At 43.5% G+C, this 21,802-nt stretch overlaps 1 protein-coding gene across 6 annotated transcripts in view; it reads left to right on the top strand.

Annotated features, from left to right (window-relative positions):
• The window catches only part of USP6NL (USP6 N-terminal like), a 147,073-nt gene that overhangs the window by 69,494 nt on the left and 55,777 nt on the right, over positions 1-21,802 (top strand). For all 6 annotated transcript variants that reach the window (XM_087722744.1, XM_087722747.1, XM_087722746.1 and 3 more), the window contains 3 exons: positions 5,182-5,255; positions 5,930-6,012; positions 20,283-20,322. In XM_087722744.1, the coding sequence (XP_087578870.1) occupies positions 5,182-5,255; positions 5,930-6,012; positions 20,283-20,322 (197 nt within the window). The remainder of the gene's footprint in view (positions 1-5,181; positions 5,256-5,929; positions 6,013-20,282; positions 20,323-21,802) is intronic.

Below are 21,802 nucleotides of genomic sequence, written 5' to 3'. Positions count from 1 at the left end.
GATTCTTAGTGGTTGGGATAAAAGCTGTACGGGGCACTTCTCCCTACAACATCTCTTCAGAAGTAGCCAAGAACAGCGCTGGGAGACATGATGGGGTGAAAGGAATGGGGGCTACCCTTAATCTGTTCAATTTTGGCAAGATGGGTAAACGTCCTCATTTTCTTAATAAGGTTAATTCACTTATCCTTCCTTTTTTACAACAATGGTAGGCTTAAATAACAAAGCAGAAGTGGGAGGAGGCATTTTACTACCCATTCTCTGATTAGATTGTTGGCTTCATGACCAAAGAATGTTAGCACATGAGATTATGGTAGGAATGTTGTTGAACAAACACAACAGAGTGATGCCACCATAAATCCTAAGCATACAGTCCATTGCTCAAGGAGTCAAAACAAGTGATTGTTATTGCCTCTAAATAGCTGCCATATTCGAACAAATTGGCTTAGGAATAGATGCAGCTGCTTTTCTGTTTTATCAATGACCACATAATTTATAGTTTACTATCGTTCAGTGCAGACTGCAGCTAAGGGTTGAAAAAGTCAGAATTGGAAGGTTTGGGTATTTCCAAGCGAGTTAAGCACAATCTTATATAGCTTGTTTTTGTGAAGCCTGCATGGAACAAGTTTTTGGACACACTGAGGGTAGCCCAGCTTAGGATCTGCTGGATTTACCATGCTTTTTTTTCCTCACGGGATCCAATCTGAGTCGGTCGCCAAAGGTTTATTCTTCCAAGCTTTCGGGCTCATGCTGGATGGAGCCCGGCGTCAGGGAAATTTCTTTCTCTCCAGAATATGTGTTGGGTTACTCTATATATTGTATTTATATGGTTCCTGTTTTTATTTTATTTTTTGCTGTGGGAGATGTAATATAATAGTGAAACTTCATCTTTGTTCCCTTCACCAAAAAAAAATCAATCTATCACTCTTAACACTAATCAATATTTATTATATGAGTGTTTCCCTGAGAATAAGACCGGGTCTTATTTTCTTTTCGGCCCCAAAATAAGCGCTAAGGCTTATTTTGGGGGGGGGTTGTCTTATTTCCCCCCATGTACAGGAGGCCCAATAGTTCTGCTTGCTCGTGGTGAGAGGGGAGGCCCCGACACCTGCCTCACTTCGTGGCCGCGACACCAGCACGTTCCTCAGCCTCCTGCTCCGTTACAGCTGCGAGCAAGCAGAAGACATGGGCCGGCAGCCACATGGGCTCCTTCTGCACATGGCTCCTAATGCTGCTGCCACAAGGCAGGGGTCGGGATGTGGTTGGCTGGCTGCAGGGGCCCTGAGATAAGCCGGTGCAGGGCATGTGGGGCAGCTCCAACCGAGGTGGCGCAGTGGTTAAATGCAGCACTGCAGGCTACTTCAGCTGACTGCAGTTCTGCAGTTCGGCTGTTCAAATCTCACCGGCTCAGGGTTGACTCAGCCTTCCATCCTTCCGAGGTGGGTAAAATGAGGACCCGGATTGTTGTTGGGGGCAATATGCTGACTCTGTAAACCGCTTAGAGAGGGCTGAAAGCCCTATGAAGCGGTATATAAGTCTAACTGCTATTGCTATTGCTATCCCCCACCTCGCCTCGTGGCTGTGGCACCATGAGCACTCAGACAGAACGGGTGAACGGCCAGCTGCGCAGGCTCTTAGGCAGGGTTTATTTTGAGAGTAGGGCTTATATTAGGCACGCATGTAAGCATGCTAGGTCTTATTTTTGGGATAGGTTTTATTTTCGGGAAAACGGGTTATGTAGGATTTTACACCAGATTATTACATAGTGTAATACTTACATAGTAGCTACCAGGAATAGCACCTGTCTCCTTCTTTCTCTCAGTAACATATATGATCGATACGTTTTGCACGTTGAAAAATGACCTGCACATTTGGTTATTACATAACATTTCTTGGTTATCGTATAATATATTCTTAGAAAGTAGGGATAAGCCTAAACGAAATCTAATACAGTCTCATAACACTGGGATCCAGAATTACATTTGGCTAGTTCATTGGGGGATTTTGAAAGTGATCATCAACAGATGTAGACCCTGCATGTTGAGGAAGGTGGGCTGGGCAGTGCCTTGAAACTCACAATGTGCTTGACTTACACAGTGAAGTAACTGACAAAAAGGACTGTCAATCTTTTCTGTCGGGGGGCTCATTAAAGCATCCTGCAGAGAGAAGCGGGATAGGAACGTGAAGATACTCATCGACTTCCTAAAAACCCGCTGCACCAAATCCTCATTCCGGCCTGTAGCAATCTGCAAACACCCCATTTGCATAAAGACTCTTTATTCCTAGGTTGGCTAATTGAAAAGCTTCAGGGATTGAAGCTTGGCCCTGAGACCCCTAATTTACCAACTCCACAGTTTACTTCTTTTGCTCAAGGAGGTAAGGGAATTGGAGATAGGAGATTTCCTTTATCTTCTGATTAATATTCACCGAGTCTGAATGCCTCTCTGTCTCCTTCCTTTCACTTCCCTGTTGACTCTCTTGGTGAGTCAGACCATTATTTCTGTCACTTGCTTTTATAATGGCTCTACTGCTTTATTTTTATTTTTTGGGGGATGACCTAGTGTCTTCTCGCTCAGCAGCACCCTGTGATCATTGGGTGACCCCCAGCGATCGAGGGAGAAAACAAGAGCACCTTGAGCTGTTCTGAAAACGTTCTGATCTTCACGGTTTCCTGAATCGGATCTGATTTGTTTTTCAACATCGGAGGGCAGTCGCTTCCCAGCATGGATAATAGCTGTGCTTTGTTAACTACCTTAAGCTTGGCCAATTTGCAAGCGGGAGGAATGTAAAAATAAGAGCACGTGCTGCCGAAAAGCTACGAGACCCATCCATTCCTTGGCAGAAATAATAGGGCTAGTGAAAGTGAGAAGAGCTTTTGAAACCTTCTGCCTTCTCGGGAATTTTGCCTTCCTAGTTTGGGTGCTGAGGAATCCTTTTGCCTTAGCACAAAACGCTTTTTGCATCTCAGTGGGAAAGCGATCTGCATCGTTGAAACATTTAGCAGGTTTTACTATGTCTGGATCGGGGGCCATCAACCACTAAATTCATAATTTTATATCCTGCGGGCCACTAATATGATCTGCCTAGTGGGTAGGTGGGCATGGCTAGGTGGTCATCTGACTGGGTGGGCGTGGCCAACTTGATGTCACTCACGTCAAGGGGCACCTCGCTGGGCTCTACTCGGCCCTCCCCTCCCAACCCCTCCTCGCCTGCCGGCCCGGGATCAACAGGAAGCAGTTGTTGGAGCTAAGCAGCCACCGTGAGAAAGAGTTGGCAAAACAGCTCGGTTCAAATTGGATCTGACCGAAAAGGAGGCTCAGCAGAAGCACCTCACTGAGGACTACGAGCATAGGCTTTCCAAGCAGAGGGAAGACCTGCGGGAGTGCAAGGCCAGGTACTGGCGCCTGGAGGCTCAGCGGGCTGAGATGGTCCGCCAGTTCCAGGCCATGATGCAGTCCCGCTGGAATGAGGCCCTCCAGCTCTTTGCCACCAGTAGCGCTTCCCTCCAGCCTCCACCCAAAGCCCCTCACCAGGAGGCTGAAGCAGACCCCAAGTCAGAATTTATCCCTCCCCCCCGATCCGCACAAAAAGACCCTGAAGAGGGAGACTCTCTGCAGCAATGCAAACATTCATTGCACATATCTGGCCCAGGGACCATAGTTTGAGGACCCCTGATTTAGTGCAATATAAAAAATGCAAATAATTTTTCTGCAGACCACCAACATTTTCTCGTGGACCACCAGTGGTCCATGGGCCACCAGTTGGTGACTGCTGGCCTGGATTATTGCCTGATGCTGATGTTATCTATTCAGTCAGCTGTCCTCGGGGATTCTCTGGGCCAGGTCTCTCCACATCCTGCACTGTCTTGCACTACTTCTCTGAGTTTGTTCTGTGCTCTGTTTGTTGTCAGCTTTGATGGTATCTGGACAGGTTGCTCTTTGCTGGTTTCTTCTTACCTCTAACACAGAGGTGGGTTCCTACCGGTTCGGCTCGGTTCAGCCGAGTAGATAGTAACTCTAGCCCGGCCATGCCGCCGAACCAGTTTTATTGGCGGTGCCTATCTTGGTTTCTGGCCTTTTTTAACCTACTGTGCATGCGCGCATCGCACACATCAAGCACGCCCGCAGCCAAAGCCCATCCCTGAGTGAACTGGCAGTAAAAGAAGCCAGAACTCACCCCTGCTCTAACAGATGCAGTCCTCAACTTATGACCCCAGTTGAGCCCAAAATTTATCTTGCTAGGTGAAACCTTTGTCAAGTGAGTTTTGCCCCCTTCTACAACTTTTCTTGCCACATTTATTAAGTGAATCACCGCAGTTGTTAAATGAATAACCTGGTGGTTGAGTGAATATGGCTTCCCCCATGTTTGTCAGAGGTTGGTGATCATGTGACTCTGGGACACTGCGACGGTCGTAGATATGAGTCAGTTTCCAAGTGTCTGAATTTAGATCGCAAGACTATACGGATGCTGCAATGGTCATAAGTGTGAAAAGTGGTCGCACGTCATTTTTTTCATTGCCGTTGTAACTTTGAATGTTCACTAAATGAACTGCTGTAAGTCAAGGGCGACTTGCATTAAGCACATTGTGTAAATATGGTTCATAATAACAGGGGGACTATTTCTCTTTAAGTTGATTGCTAAAAAAAAAGTTCTTACAGATGGTTGTTTTGTCCTTAGCGATTCTAATATTGACATTAGGATTAAGAAACTTGGTTATAAATCCTGCATTTTTAACAGTAGGTCGAAATCCAGCTACTGTCCTATATAAATGAAGGCCTTGGAATTGATATTACTATCGATGATATATTATCTTTATATTTCATTGGAAGTGTTATTCAAACTTTCTATTTTACTGCTTAAATTCTTTACATAAGACCACAGGTTTTAATTTTCTGAAGGGCTAACTAAGGATTTACTAATTTTGAAAAAACAAACAAACCCGCTTTGTATTATAGTTTGCTAAAACTACCAAAATAGGTGTACAAAAATATTGCAAAAGGCAGCAGATGAAAAATTGTCACTTTTAAACAGCCAATGCTTAAAGAGACTCCTTTTGCAACCATTAGTATTAGGTTTACAAGGAAGAAACATTCCTTTTATGTATTTCTTTAAACATTGATCATCAAAAAAGAGATAGATAGAAGCTGCACAGCTGTATCCATTTTCTATCTTTTTCTCCCCCAGGTACTGATGTTGAACAGGATGCTGCTGTCAAACTTGCTCAAGAACGTGCTGAGATAGTTGCCAAATACGACCGAGTAAGTTTGTATAATTCTTAAATAATTGTGTCATGGGCTATTCTGCTCTCTTGGACTGAGTAACGAGTAGCTCAGATGATCAGATGATGAACAAATAAACATCCACACCTGCTCCATTCTCTCACTCTTAGCCAATTGTTGTGGTGCCCTCTTGTTTTCTTAAGTAGCTGTTGTAGCAGCATGTTGTAAAGGGAAGAGCAGGGTAGCGTGGAAAGATTCACTCCAATTCCAGGTAGGAAATAGAGCCTACCTGGAATTATTTATTTTGTAATAATGTCTATATTGCAAAAGACAGAAGGGGGAAAAAGAAATATTTATTTATTAAATTTATATGCAGTAGTTAGGTTAATAACGTTGCTAAGTGAATCTGGTTTCCCCATTGATTTTGCACATCAGAAATTCACTGTTGTGGTCCGCCAGTTTTTTAGGATCTGAATGCCATCTATAAAACATCTTATAGATCTTGATTCTATGCCTCTGTTTATATATATGGATATAGGTAGCTGTGGGAAAGATACTCTGACCCATAGTTCTCCCTGTCAAGCTGTTGAGGATAAAAATAAGGAATTCCTTTTAAGGTTCATCGCATGGCAGGCCACTCTTGTTATGTGGAACTGTAAGTAGCAAAAGTTAATGAAAATGAATTAATTATCTGTCTTCTCTGCTTTCTACAGGGACGCGAAGGAGCCCAGATCGAGCCTTGGGAAGATGCTGACTATATGCTTTACAAAGTTACCGACAGATTTGGTTTCTTGCAGTAAGTTTCGTAGCTTGGCAAAGGAATGGCATTCGCTGCTGGCTTCATTTTATTCTCCGTTGTGAGTTTGGCATGCCTGTTTAGTCAGAGTATCGATGGCGCACCTTACGGAAAAATTGCTCTGTGAATAGGGTTCCATTTGGCAAATAAAATCCAAATGGTCTCGCGCCGCGCTTTTCATTTATTTATGCACAGCATTTTTCTTAGTCGGTGATTTAAAATTGATCCAGGCTTGGTAGTTGAAAAGTATTAGCCTTCGCCTTTGGCTGGGTGTAAAATAGAGCCGAGGTGGCACAGTGGTTAGGGTGCAGTACTGCAGGCCACTTCAGCTGACTATTATCTGCAGTTCAGCGGTTCTAATCTCACCAGCTCAAGGTTGACTCAGCCTTCCATCCTTCCGAGGTGGGTGAAATGAGGACCCAGACTGTGGGGGGCGATATGCTGACTCTGTAAACCGCTTAGAGAGGGCTGAAAGCCCTATGAAGTGGTATATAAGTCTAACTGCTATTGCTATTGCTATTGCTATAAAATGACTGCAGAGATGCTTTGTTGAAAAAAAAAAACTGGTGACATGTTAGACTAATTTAAAGATAATAGCTGCGGTATTTTTCCCCCCTTGATTAGAAAAAATAGTTATGTTCTATATGAAATTCTCAGAGTCGTCTAAATAAATAGTTCTTGACTTATGACCACCCACTTAGTGACAGTTCGAAATAACAATGGACCCGAAAAAGTGCATTTATGACCTAGTGCCGTGATAGTGACACAGGTGGCACGTACAGCTCTCTTTGCAGGCACGTTACCCGTCGCCCCAGTTTAGCTCCACCATGCATTTGCGCAAATCTCCCGCTGGCTAGTTGGTTTTCGATTCTCTGCTGGGCATGCGTGGGGAGTGGGGGGGGCGCGGCCCACCTAATGGCCCGTTTTTGCTCCCAGGAAGCTGCAGGGAGGCCTACTAGGCTGAAAATGGGGCGCGGGTATGTGTGCAGGCACGGGAGGCGGGGAGAGTGCTCGGTCATGCGCATGAGAAGGGAGGGGGCGGGGTGCACGGGGGTGTGTGTCATGTGCACATTGCATTATGGGTTTCGACACGTGACAACAAAAAGGTTAGCCATCGCTAACCTAGTGGTTGTCACCCCTACCCATTCATGTGAGCATCATTCAGGTGCTTAGCAACCTGGCCACAGTTACTTACTGCGTTCACATGACTCTTGTTTTCCTAAGGCACGGGTGTCAAACTCGCCATGTCACGTTGCCGTTGCGCGACGTATCGCAATGTTTTTTCCCTTCATGGAATTGGGGGGGGGCATGACCTGCACGTGACCCATCTAGTATGACATCCCTGTCCTAAGGTGTCATCCTGTGTGTGTGTGTGTGTGTAGGTGAGTAAGTGATGTCTTGTTTTCATCCAAAAGCATTAACAATACTTAGTTGCCAAGGCAACATGTGCCACTTCAAATTAGGTCCAGACTGATCTAGGTCCAGATTTCTAGTTGTGATTTCTTATGCAAGTTTACCATTAATTCTGATTCGTTAACCTGTGTCAGGCCTGCATTTATATTCCTTTTAGAATTTTAGCCTGCCACACTTTCTCTTATTTCATTATGCTGTTTCTTTAAGTATAGTTAATGGGAGGTGGGATTAGAAGGAGTAGGATTTTGGAATGTATTGTTTTCCATTCTTTGCTAGAAGCCAAGGTCATCCTTTGTCTCCACACCAGTACACCTGACTGGAAGAAGCTGGGCATGGACGCCAGCGTGGAAGAAGGAGATTGGACCATGTGATGGACTGTGGGTGTGGGGACAAGATCATGAACTTTTAACTGGGTGGGATTCTGATGTAACTTCCAGAGTTGGGATCCCACAGCTATGTGCCAACATGCCTGCTTTATTAAATTGGAACTTTAAGTTTTGCCTTCGATTCTGATTTGATTCTACATGATATTTGGAACGCTGACAACCTGCCTTACATTTGTTAATGAGTGAGGCAAATAGCTATCCCTTAATGCAGGGTGTCCAACTGGCAGGCCACGCCCACCCCAGCTCCGCAAAGGGAAAAAAAGTCACAATATGTCACGTGTGCCTTAATGGAATGGATTTAGCAGAAGAACATGGAGGCATATGACAAATAGCACTTTTGAGGTACTTTGGTATTTTAAGAATCATCTCTTGGTTTATTATCGTTCATCTCATAGTTGAAATATGTGAATTAAGAGCTGAAAAAAAATACTTTTATTGGTTTTCGGTAACTGTTGGTGGAATTCCATTCAAAGGATGGTTATATAATTCTCGCCTTTGTGGGAACGTTAAGAGTTTTGCCATCTCGTATTCGGTCCGCATCTATTGTAACTACATGGTTTCTGGGTTATCAATTATTAAAATTCAATTTCAGAGTACACCGCTTGGATATGCTAGCTGGTACTGTGCAAGGGCAAAAGGGTTATTCCTCCTTGTTCCCTTATTTTAGAATAAAATTGTGAAGTGCGGTGTTAAATCTAAGACTCTGATGTGGGTCAGATACCCCTGCACAATCAAATGGGGAACGTTAACCCGTGTGACTCACAAACAGTACAATTGAATAGCAGCAAACCGTCTCCCTTCCTTCTGCTTTGTATTTAATATATTCTGTTTGCCTAATTTTGACCCACCTTCCCATGGAGGAATTAATTTATATTAAAAGTAGCTTTCATTTTCATGAATAATTTATGGATCTGTTCCAAGTTAATTTAATGGTATTGACCGGTATTTAGGGCAGATGAGAGAAATTACCAGTTCACACAATTTTCTCCTTTTCATATATGTCACTCATTATTGCAAGATCGTTCAGGCATGGTATAAGGTTCCTATAAGGCAGCGGTGTCAAACTCAAGGCCCACGGGCTGGGCTGGCCTGCAGGGTGCTTAGATCTTGATTACGGGCCATCCTGGAAACAGTGAAGGACCAGCCTGCGGTGCCTCTGCAAGCAAAAATGGGGCTCCCAATCTCCATTTTTGGCTGAGACAATCTCTTGCAACCCTCTGCCAGCGAAAGCGGAGATTGGGAGCCCGTTTTCATTGGCAGAGCACGCAGGCCACCCTAGGTGCCCCTGACACAAGTGACATCAAGCTGGCCACGCCCAACCCAGCCTCCTGAGGTTAAACATAACCCTGATGCGGCCCTCAATGGAATCGAATTTGACACCCCTATTATAAGGGGTTGGACTAGAAGACCTTCAAGGTCCCTTCCAACCCAATGATTGTTCTGACCTAGGCATCCTGATAAAGCGTAACTCACAGTCCCCCAAACCCTCTTTTATTTAAACGGCTGTGAATTATGGTCATTCACAGCTCGTAATGATTGACAAACAGTATGTGAAGAGTCCTACAGAGGTCTGCCACAGTCTTTCAGGATAAGGCTGATAAGCCCCCACCTTTATCTCCCTTGAAATGCTGCCAGGGACCTAATTGCCATCTAGTTTTGCAAGGTCAAACGGAGCACAGAATGAAACGGAGCTTCTCAGAGTTTGAACCGACCAGAAGGAACAAAGTTGCTTCCTGCAAAGGCTCTTGTACTTTTACTTGACGCCTCTTTACCCATCGTGGGTATAGGCGACTTCCATGGAAATTTGACGCCACTGTTTTCGGTCCTGGGCTAGGGTTGTCAGGTGGTGCAGCCAGTCGCTATTATATGATTTTAGCGAGAAGGGCCTGCTTCCCTGTTTGTAGCAATGTTTGCACATTGAGGCAACCGATATTGTTTAGCCCTAAAAAGGAATGGATACGGCGATCCATGGAAGCTGTTTCGGCTGGATATACCCAAGGGGACACCAGTCCCAAGGGTCGACAGAGCCCGATTGGTGGGAACGGGGGGCACCACGTGAAGGCCGGGTTGTCGTTTGATAGCTGAGAGGCTTTGCAATAAGCGTTGCAATGTATATTTTGCGCATCAACTATCCTTGACTCCTCTTTTATGTCTTATGGGAGGGGCCAATCATCTCCAAGCTTCCCGAGTCGCCCTTTTTGTCTTAATTGTTCTTGCCTTCTGGAAGCTCTGCACATGTGCACAGTGGGAACAGGCTCACACTGTTCTTCCGCCTCGCTGATGTCAGACTCCGGAGGCAGCGCATAACTAACAGATGACCCTGGCTCCCTCTCTGCCTCCGACACAGAGCCCTCGTCCGATCTTCCCCTGACTCCAGGACTGGCCCATGTTCCTCCCCAACCTCCTCCCTGTCCGACTCTGCTGCCAGCTCCGCAGGCCGGTGGCGGACCACAACACTGATTCTATATTGTATGAAATTATATCCTTCTAAAAATTAAAATGCTGTAGTAGCCTTCTACTACAGTTCATAGAACCGCTTGGAAGAGGGCAATGTACAAGCTCACTTGAGTCCATGTTGAAGCACTTGATGTGCCTGACTTTCTTACCGAGGATTTGTTTTCAAGGAGTCGATTTTCTCCGTTTTAATCCTTTTTTCCCCCCCTTGAGAAGGAAAGAGATTCTCTTTCCCTGCTCCCTTGGTTTATAAGTGTATGCGCTTCAAAATATGAACTTGTCCTTAGAGGATAAGGTTATCAAGAAACTTAATCGATCCCCTGGAATCAATGAGAAACAATTCAGCAGAAGAGAATACGTTAACCACGCAGCCGTCCTTATCTGGGGGGGGAAAAGAACTTGCTCACCATTTTGGAGACTAAAAGGAAATGCATAAGAATTTTAACCCGTCGCTATTAGGAATGTGGGACTTTCTCCATGATTTTAGCCAAATCATATTTAATCGTTAAACGTCTTTCACTTGGATTTAGCAGGGTTTTGTTGCTTTTCTTTATTTTATTTCTGTGTGGCTTTGAGTCCGTCTTTGAATACTGGTGCCTGCCTGGACCAGACCCTGCAGATTTTTGGGTAAGTTGTTTTTGCAGTGGTTTTGTCAGTTAGGTCAACAATGGCAACTGTATAACCTTTGTGGACTTCAACTCCCAGAATTCCTGAGCCAGCTTGGTCTATGGCAAGGGTGCCAAACTCGTGGCCGGCATCGTACGCTGGTCATGGCAACCCCTGGTTTAGCTTCGGGGGGGGGGGGGAGTCGTGATATGTCACATGACGATAATGTGTTGTTGCGAGTTTGATACCCCTGGTCTATGGTATCATTCAAACCTCTGTGGCATTTGTGGCAACATTGCTGACCATCTTATTGACATGTACTAAAACTGTATTATGAGTTTAAGGCAGTAGAAATCTATTTTCCATCTTGCCAATGTGGTAGTGGTGGTGTGTATTTTTTAAAAAAACCTATATTCTTTAAACATAATACGTTGCCATAGCTGATGGAGAAATCAAAAGAATGCCCTCCTATTCCAAATTACATTAAATGTTCAAATGAAGTAATTGATAGAGTCAAAATAGTGTCTGGCGCAACGAATCAGGACCATCCACTAAAGTTCAATACTAATTTGGCACCAGATAAGGATCAATAGGGATGTGGTGGCTCAGTGACTAAGACACTGAGCTTGTCGATTGAAAAAAGGTTGTTAATTCGGCGGTTCGAATCCTTAGCGTTGCGTAACGGAGTGAGCTCCCGTTACTTGTCCCAGCTTCTGCCAACCTAGCAGTTCGAAAGCACGTAAAAAAATGCAAGTAGAAAAATAGGAAGCACCTTTGGTGGGAAGGTAACAGTGTTCCGTGCACCTTCTGTGTTTAGTCATGCTGGCCACATGATCATCGAGATGTCTTTGGATAGCGCTGGCTCTTCGGCTTTGAAACAGAGATGAGCACTGCCCCCTAGAGTTGGGAAAACTAGCACATATGTGTGAGGGGAACCTTTAATAGAATTCAGGAGGGTTGGACTTAGACAATTTGTGAGAACGTAAGGATTCTAGGCTGATGACTTGTTTAATTCCACCCCCACCTCCAGTCCTGCCTCCTTTTCTACTTTAGGCATTTTGTTTTTGAATTTTTTGGCATCCTGAGCCCAAAAGATTCACCATCATTGATGTAGGGGCACCTTTTATCTTGGGAAAGCCTTATCTTCACTCTCTCCTTCCAACCTTTTCTCTCACCTGCCTAGAATATGCTATCCTGCTGGGTGGCATTCCAGTTGCTCTGCTTCACTTCCGAGCATTTTCATGTTGTAACTGTTTATGAGGCTGTGTGTTTGCTTTCTACATTCTACCTGGGGGACTTGTAATTGGGCAAACTTGTAGATATACCCCAAATAGATAAATAAGCCATTTCTACATTACGTGTACAAATCAGCTGTTTTCATCTAATGGCTTTTCAGCAGGGGATTCTGTGTTAAGGAGATAATTTGGAGTGTTGTACTATAGATTGCATTAGTGGTGTGTTAGAGCAGGACTTCCCAAGTGGGCAACTTTTAGAATTGAGGACATTAATTCCCAGAATTCACAGCAATTCTATTTTCGCTGAGGAATTCTGGAAGCTTGTAGCCTACACATTTGGAATTGATTCAGGTAATAAACATTAATTAGAGACTTCTGTTCTCTAATCAACCTACTATAATGAAATGTTTTTGGTACCTAAACCAAGAGAATGGAGAGAAATGTGATTAAATATTTTCTTGGGCCTGCATTTTCCTCGTGTATGAAGGATTTACATGGAGTTGGCCCATCTGCTGGACTAAATAGAGATTGGTGTATTTGACAGCATGCAGATCTCTATTTGGGAGCAATGTTTGGCCTGAAATAAAAGATTGAGCATAACCAGGTGCTGCAGTGTTCAAGTCTTCGCCTTGCTTTTAATACAGCTCCATTAATTTTACTTGCATGGGCAAAGCCCCTTGATTGTAACATACAATCCCACACAAACAATGATCCCAGCCACATGACTTGGTATGTCGCACAATTGGAGGCTTGAAGATTTGAGTTAGTCGTTTTACTGGATGAAGAATATGGTTATCCTTTGTTGTTGTTTTTTGAAAGAAATATAGACACTCAGCTGCATCAGGGTGTTGAATAAATTTAAAGACCCATCTCCATTTATTTTAAACAAGCTGATAACCTGGCATTGCCCGAGTATTTATTTATAGGGGGAAAATGTCTGGACCAAATATAATTTCTAATGTTGGATTTTCCCCCTTACCAGAGGGAACCCCCTTGTGGAGGACTGGGAAGCCGTTACCATGGCAAATCCACTGTGCTATACAGTAGAATCCATTTTATGGCAGTACAGTAGAAGCCATTTTAAGGCACAACAGGCTGTATCTTAACAGAACACACACCCCGAGGGGTTTAGGGGTGTCTTACCCCTACAGTATTTGTTTCCATAAGTCATGCATGTACCAAGTTTGGTTGAAATTGTTCGAGGCGTTCCAGAGTTATGCTGGAGAACACACACACACACACACACACACACACACACACACACACACTTTAATATATACTCCCTTAATAACATATTTTAAGAAATTCAGCTTTGTCTTAAAAGTTTCTGTTTTGCCACAAAAACCTTGGAGGTTAACACGCCCCGCTTTTGTAGGAACAATCCTCCAAAAATATAATAATATTGTAGTTTTCTGCAGGAACATTCACATGCTCTCTATTAGCCATTGATCAAACTGTCCTGCTTCTGTGCAAAATATGCTGTCCTAACCTCAGTCCTAACAGACACATAAGACCACACATAGTGGATACTACATGTGCATGTCCGTCTTCTGACTCACAGCCTAAAGCTGCGATGAGTAGCAAGCCGTTAAAGGAAAAAGCCTGTGAAATCTCCCGTTGCCTGTTTGCTGTTACGGCCATTGATCAGGTCAATGCCGCTATAATCCAGAGAGATCTGGAAGGTCATCGTTTTTCTCCTAGAAAGTCTTAACCGAGATTGGTAGCATTTTTGCAGGATCTCCAAAGAAAGCTCTTTTCTCCTCTGGGGCCTTATAAAGTGGAGATTGTAGGTATTGAACTGGAGACCTCTCTGCATATAAAATAAATGCCCTATCTCTGACACTTTGTACTTACACATGAGCCACGGTGGCGCAGTGGTTAGAGTGCAGTACTGCAGGCTGCTTCTGGTGCCTGCCTGCTGCCTGCAATTCGGCTGTTCAAATCTCACCAGGCTCAAGGTTGACTCAGCCATCCATCCTTCCGAGGTGGGTAAAATGAGGACCCAGATTGTTGGGGGCAAGAGGCTGACTCTATAAACCACTTAGAAAGGGCTATAAAGCACTGTGAAGCGGTATATAAGTCTACCTACTATTGCTATTGCTACACTTTATTGTAGAAAAAAGGACAATACAGAATAACAGACTTGGAAAGGATCTAGAAGATAAATACAAATACAATAGCAGAGTTGGAAGGGACCTTGGAGGTCTTCTAGTCTAACCCCCTGCCTAGGCAGGAAACCCTACACCACTTCAGACAAATGGCTATCCAACATCTTCTTGAAGACTTCCAGTGTTGGGGCATTCACAACGTCTGGAGGCAAGCTGTTCCATTGATTAATTCTTCTAGTCCAATCCTCTACTCAAGCAAGAGACCACTTACCATTCTGGACAAATAGCTATCCAATCTCTGGTTGACCCACAACTTCTGGAGGCAACCCATTCCATTAATTAATTCTTCTCACTGACAGGAAACCTCACCTTTATTCTAGGTTGGTTCTCTTCTTGATTGGTTTCCATCCTTTGCTTCTTGTTCTACCTTGAGGTGGTTTGGAGAATTGGTTGGCTCCCTCTTCTTGGTGACAGCCTCTTAAATATTGGAAGACTGATATCATGTCACTTCTAGTTCTTCTCTTTGTTAGACTAAATATACCCAGTTCCTGCAACCGTTCTTCATATGTTTTAGTCTCCAGTCTCCTAATCATCTTTGGTGCTCTTCTTTGCACTCTTTCTAGAGTTTCAACATCTTTTTTTGTATATTGGTGACCAAAACTGAGTGCAATATTCCCAGTGTGATCTTGTTGTGGCCCACCAGTGGCCAGCAGAACTGGCAGCAGATTCAGACAGTGAGGAGGTAGGGGAGGAACATGGGCCAGTCCTGGAGGCTGGGGAAGGCTCAGGCGAGGGCTCTGCGTCAGAAGCAGAGATGGGGCCAGGGGGGTCCAACAGTTATCAGCTGCCTTCGGAGTCAGACATCAGTGAGGCAGAAGAACAGCTGGAGCCTGTTCCCAGTGAGCGCATGCGCAGAGTTGCCAGACGAAGGGAACAGCTAAGGAACAAGGGTCGACTTGGGAGTAAGGCCACAGGTGGACCTTGAATGGCCCCTCCCATAGGGAATAAAAGAGGAGCGAAAGGGGAGTGGAGTTTGCAGGAGATAATTAGTTCATTCCTGCGTTCTTGCCAAGTATTTCAGAGTCAGAAAGATATCGGCCTGGCCACTCTCCAAGCCTGATAAAAGTCGGTAAATGGGAACTATCTTGAAACACTGTGGGCTGGGACTTTGCTGGAGAGGAATTCACTGAAATTAAATAAAGGGGTTTATCGGGACGAGGACTCGGCTTTGTGCTGCTGGGGAAGCCTAGGTCAGAACAGATCTTTTTAAAAAAAATTTTTTTAAACAAACATAAAACAAACAGACATAGATGCACACAATACATAAAAATCATCCTCCAGTTACATACAATATGTCGCTTGGTTACAAAGCTTTGTGCTTCCTCACAATAGTCCCCGCTTACAATTTACACATATCATCAATCCAATATATATGTAAACAATTATTATGATTATTACACATTCATTTGACTATAATTGTTGTTACATCCTTTTATATAAAATATTCTAAATCTAAAGTAAATCTATATTATGGCATTTCATTTCATCCTCCTAAAATCATCCAATAATATTACATCTTTATACCATATTCTATATAAAAATTGTTTATATTTAATAACAAGGCTTTTAAACCTCCTCTCCGTAGTTTTCACTTACAATTTGTATAAAATTCCATATTATCAATCTGGTGTATATATATATGCATTATTATGATCAAAGCAGATCTTAACCAGTGCAATAAAGAGCAGTGTTAACACTTCACATGATCTTGAAGATGTGCATACAGAATTGGAAGGATACTTTGATAATAGCTTACTGTATGCCAGATATTGTCCCATGTAAAATGTAGTTTCTATAAACTCAGTTGGTTATAATTTGTCAAAGATGCCTGATGTCAGAATAATGACTGTTAAACCAACTATTTTAGAAAAGAATTGAATCCAGATCCCAAATATTGTTTAAGTTAAAAACATAGACACTTAGTATGAGTTCGAATTTCAGTATATCAATCCAGGTTATATCTAAATTTCAATCCAACCAGGTGCTTTTAATGGCAGACAGCAGTTCTAAAATATTTAAGGCCACTGATGATATAATAGAAGCAGAGGGAAATGATTATGAATGCTGACTAGTCCATTTCCACATGTTTTGAGTTCTCACTGGAATGTATCCATTGGAAGTACTTAAACCCTATGAATAGCCAGTCAGCGGTATAATATATTAAAATAACTAAAATCTAAGTTAAGAGAATTATTTTATTTTGGTTATGTGGCATGCATAATTAATATCACACTCCATTTTCATAGTGCCCGTTTTCCTCTTGCTTTCTTGACACACCGCAGTGAAACCCACAAGTCATCATTTATACTAATTAGTTAATTGGAGACATGATTGAAATGCGGAGTGCTAAGAAAGGAAGTGGGAAGGAATAAACACAAGGTCAAAGCTGCTAAAACCCAGATTGAGTTATTGAAATGAAATACAATCTCAGTGTCAGCGCGGAGTAGCTGACAAAATGAACTTTATTTAGGATGGTTCTTTCCATTAAGTATTTACTTCCTAAGCAAGGTAAGTTTTTCCACTATGAGAGAAGGATGCAAATCCCCCTTGTTAATTTTTCCAAGAGGAATGGAGTACACATTTATAGAGAAGGAAATAAAATCCTTTGCATGCCCAACACTGGGTGTGTGGATTGAGACAAAGATAGCAATAGCAGTAGCAGTTAGACTTATATACCGCTTCATAGGGCTTTCAGCCCTCTCTAAGCGGTTCACAGAGTCAGCATATCGCCCGCACAGTCTGGGTCCTCATTTTACCCACCTCGGAAGGATGGAAGGCTGAGTCAACCTTGAGCCGGTGAGATTAGAACCGCTGAACTGCAGATAACAGTCAGCTGAAGTGGCCTGCAGTACTGCACCCTAACCCCTGCGCCACCTCGGCTCTTTTTAATGTCAACCTAAATCCCAAAGGTGCTTTTTCAAGAGGCAACTGGACTCTGTTTTTCCTTGAAGACACTTTGCTTCTCATTGAAGAGGATTCCGGAACTGAGGAAGCTTCTTGGATGAGAAGTGAAACAAATATCTTCAAGGGAAAGCAAAAAAAAGTCCAGTTGTCTGTTTCAAAAAAAGCACCTTTGGGACGACCAAAACTTGAATGCCTGAGAAACTCCATACACGTATCAATGTAAGATTTGTCAGCCCAGTGAGGTAAATCCAATCTGGAAAGAATCCACATGACTGGAACTATTGGCTATAGCAGTGGTCTCCAACCTTAGCAACTTTAAGACCTGTGGACTTCAACTCCCAGAGTTCCTCAGCCAGCTTTGCTGGCTGAGGAACTCTGGAAGTTGAAGTCCACAAGTCTTAAAGTTGCCAAGGTTGGAGACCACTGGGCTATAGTAACAGAATAATGGAGTTGGAAGGTACCTTGTAGGTCATCTAGTCCAACCCCCTGCCCCCGGACCAAGCAGGAGACCCTACACCACTTCTGACAGATGGCAGTCCAGTATCTTCTTGAAAGCTTCCAGTGATAAAGCTCCCACAACTTTTGACAGTGATTGTTCTCACTGTCAAAAATTTCTCCTTATTTCAAGGTTGAATCTCTCCTTGATTGTTTTTTTTTATACCTACCCCAGGGAGTCTAAGTATTTTAATAATATTTTATAAAGCCCTCCATGGTAGTGGATCTGAGTACTTGAGAGACCGCCTCCTGCCAATTACCTCCCTTCGACCTATTAGATCGCACAGATTAGGCCTCCTCCGAGTTCCATCCGCCAGTCAGTGCCGACTGGCGACTACGCGGAGGAGAGCCTTTTCAGTAGTAGCTCCGACCCTTTGGAACGATCTCCCTGTGGAGATTCGCACCCTCACCACCCTCCAGACCTTCCGCACAGCCCTTAAGATCTGGCTATCCCGTCAGGCCTGGGGATAAAGATTTTAATCCGCCCCACCCGAATGTTGAATGAAAGTCGTGTTTTATTGTTTATTTTTTTATCCACATACTGTCTTATGTTTTGTCTTGCACACCCCCTCCCATGAATTGTAAGCCGTCCTGAGTCCCCTCAGGGAAAAGGGCGGCCTATAAATAATAAATAAAATCTAAAAAAAATCTAAATCTAAAATTTTTATGCTTCCCTTGGATCAGCACATGCTTATTCATCTGTTCTCGTCTTAATATTTTCTGAATGGCTTCTCATGGGTCATCTCCAGGCTTCCTCACACTCGAGATCTCGTATATGGGGAACTTCTTTAACTTTATCTCGATAACAGCAGCCATGTGAGGTCCGTCAAGATCAGGAGTCCCCAAACTTGGCAACTTTAAGACTTGTGGACTTCAACTCCCAGAATTCTCCAGCCAGCGTAGCTGGAGACCTCTTCAGTTTGAAGTTTGAAGACCTCTCTGGTCAAGCTGAAGAATTGCAGCTGGGTCAAAGTCACAGAGTGAATTTCCCTGGCTAAGGGTAGACTTGAATTCTTCGTTTTCCTCATTCTTGCCCAACACCTTAATATCCCTATAGTATAGTGAGTCTCAGTTACTTCGAACAAAATCCTATTGTGCATAATGTAGCTTGGTTTCTAATTAGTAAGCATAGGGCTGTAGCCCAAATGAGGAGGCAGACAGCAAAGCATACAGTATTTGGATGCTGAACATCTTGCTAATATGATTAGTAGATGGATTAATTATTCATTATTTTCATACTCTCCAATTATAGAAGTTCTCACCTTGCTAATTTGGGCAATGATCTATGTTTGAAACTGATTGAACTGACAATCTGGCGTAGTTATTAAACTTTCAGGTATGGTTCAGCTTGGTTTAAAGCCAAGTAATTTGGGAATGTAAGCTCAATAAATACTTGATTATTTCATGTAATGGATGTGTACTTCTCTACCTTGGGAGTCCCATGTTTTGGTAAACCCATGAACAAATCCCCTGAAAGACTTTCTAGATTAATTTCCAGTACAAAAAAAAATAGAGTTTTAGCGCACATTTGCTCAGTGCTGTAGCTTCCTTGAAGAAGGCTCGTTTTGTATAGAGACAGTGTAATCCAAAAATTTCAGATTAGATTAGAATATCATCCTTATCACTTTAGGAGTGGTGCAGTGGCCTAGAGGAGGAGCTCTTGCCTCACAATCAGGAAGCTGTGAGTTCGATCCTAGGTAGAGGCAGATATTTCTCTCTCTGGGCACACTGAGAATATATCTGCTGAACAAAACTCCTCATTGGCAACAGGATGGGCATCCGGCCATTAAAACACTCAACTAGCTCCATTCAGTTGTCCAGACTCCACCTAGTTGTCCAGATTATGAGATCGTTAAATGAAGATGATGATGATTAGAATATCAACCTTAGCTATTGTTTGCTTTAAAATAAAACCCAGGGAGTTGGGTTCATAATTTAATGCTGACTCAGAAATAATAGTTGCAGTGACTTCTTTCATAGTAAGAAACCAAATTATGTTGTGGCTTAGCCCAGTGGATGCTCCCAACCCTAATAACTATGATATGGTATTCTGGAATCAGTTACAGATAGTCCTTGATTTACGACAACAACTGTGCCCCAAATTTCTCTCGCTAAGTGAAACATTGTTAAGTGAGTTTGCCTCATTTTACGACCTCCCTTGCCTCAGTTGTAGAGTGAATCACTGCAGTCGTTCAATTAGTCAAATTCCTGTTGTGCATTCAATTTCACCGTACACATATTGCACATTGACAATAAAGGTTTGATTTGATTTGATTTGATTTGATTTGATTTGATTAAGTGAATCCGGCTTCCCCGTCGACTCAGCTTATCAGAAGATCACAAAAGGGGATCCCATGACTCCGGGACAGTGTAACCGTCATAAATATGAGTCAATGGCCAAGCGTCTGAATTTTGATCACATAACCCATGGGGATGCTACAAGGGTCTTGTGAAAACTGGACATGGGTCAGTTTTTTTCAGGGCTGCTGTTACTTTGAATGGTCACTCAATAAACTGTTGTAAGCCATGGGGGGGGGGTACCTGTAGTTTGTTTCTACCTTGCAATCTGTTGTCCCTGTAACTGACATTCTTCCTTTTTCTCCTTTTAGCCAGGAGGAGTTACCAATTCACGATGCAGCATCTGAGAAGGTAAGCAGACCCTCTCTGATGTAGATAGCAATGCTTGTTTTTAGAAGCTTCTAGACCAGAGGTGGTATTCAGCCAGTTCTCTCCAGTTCGGGCAAACTGGTAGGGCTGGCTACGGGAGGCTCGTAATGCCCGAGCACTGCGCATGCACAGAAGGCGTTGCACATGCTCAGACGTGGCACGTGCTCTCACATTTGCGAACTGGTAGGGAACATAAGTGAATCCCACCTGTTCTGCATGTGAAAGCCATCAGTATAAATTTACTCAGTGTCTGCGTGGTTAAGAATTGGAATGCAGTGGCTCAGTGTCTAAGACGCTGAGCTTGTCGATCAAAAAGCTCGGAGGCTTGGCGGTTCGAATCCCTAGCACCACGTAATGGAGTGAACTCCCGTGACTTGTCCCAGCTTCTGCCAACCTAGAAGTTCTAAAGCACGTAAAAATGCAGGTAGAAAAATAGGGACCACCTTTGGTGGGAAGGTAACAGCGTTCTGTGTGCCTTCAGCATTTAGTCATGCCGGCCACATGACCATGGAGATGTCTTCAAACAGCTCTGGCTCTTCGGCTTTGAAACGGAGATAAGCACCGCCCCCTAGAGTCGGGAACGACTAGCACATACAGTATGTGCAAAGGAAACCTTTAAGAATTCAACAACAACAACAAAAATTAACGAAAGCTAACTTGCTGATCATGCTAATGGAAAACCTGCCTAGCTCAACCCTCCTCTTCTTACCCAAGTTTTGGAGAAGTTTGATACTGAAATTGAGGTATTGGATTCTAATTTTTGCCAAGTCAGGATCATGAGTCCATTGAGTTCATTGTTACCCGCCTTCTTCAACACTTTGAAATTTTATTTAGCCATCATCACCTTCAAAATTATGACCTAGCGTGTCTGAGATGCAAAGAAAGTAATATTTGAGAGCTCTGGTTTATCTGAGTAGTCAGCCAAAATGGAGAAAATGCTGGGTGCTGAAATGGCTTGGCTGAATCTGCCTGTAAAAAAACACAGAAAAGGGATAAGATCATTTTTGAAAATATTCCCGGCGTTTTGGGGAGAAACTGAAGCTGGTGTGGCCCTGTGGCAATAGTTGGTACATTCCAACGACTCTCTGACTCTCTGCCTAACTAATTTTGCTGTGACTGATCAAAGTTGCTTGGATGAACAATGAAATATCTCACGTTAACAAAATTTGGTCAAGTTGGCATGATTCAACTCTAGACGCCTTTGGCCTGGATGATGGAGCCTTCATTGGAATATATTCCGGCATTCCGTTCGGTTCTAACTGTTCAGCATGAGTTTGCCTGGAAGGTGATGGGAAACGTAGTCCAGCACTTTAGAGCACCATGTAGAACAGGGGAGTGAAACTCACCACCCGCGGGCCAGATGCGTCACGTGCAGGCCACGCCCACCCCAGCTCTGCGAAGGGGGAAAACGTTGCAATACGTCATGTGACGACAACATGATGCCGGGAGTTTGACACACAGA

Source organism: Thamnophis sirtalis, unplaced genomic scaffold (assembly GCF_051295495.1).
Source record: "Thamnophis sirtalis isolate CommonGarterSnake01/CBP01778 unplaced genomic scaffold, rThaSir2_p1.2 scaffold_9, whole genome shotgun sequence".
NCBI classification, from domain to species: Eukaryota; Metazoa; Chordata; class Lepidosauria; order Squamata; family Natricidae; genus Thamnophis; species Thamnophis sirtalis.
The sequence above is the reverse complement of the archived record's forward strand: the minus strand, read 5'-3'. Positions and strand labels throughout refer to the sequence as shown.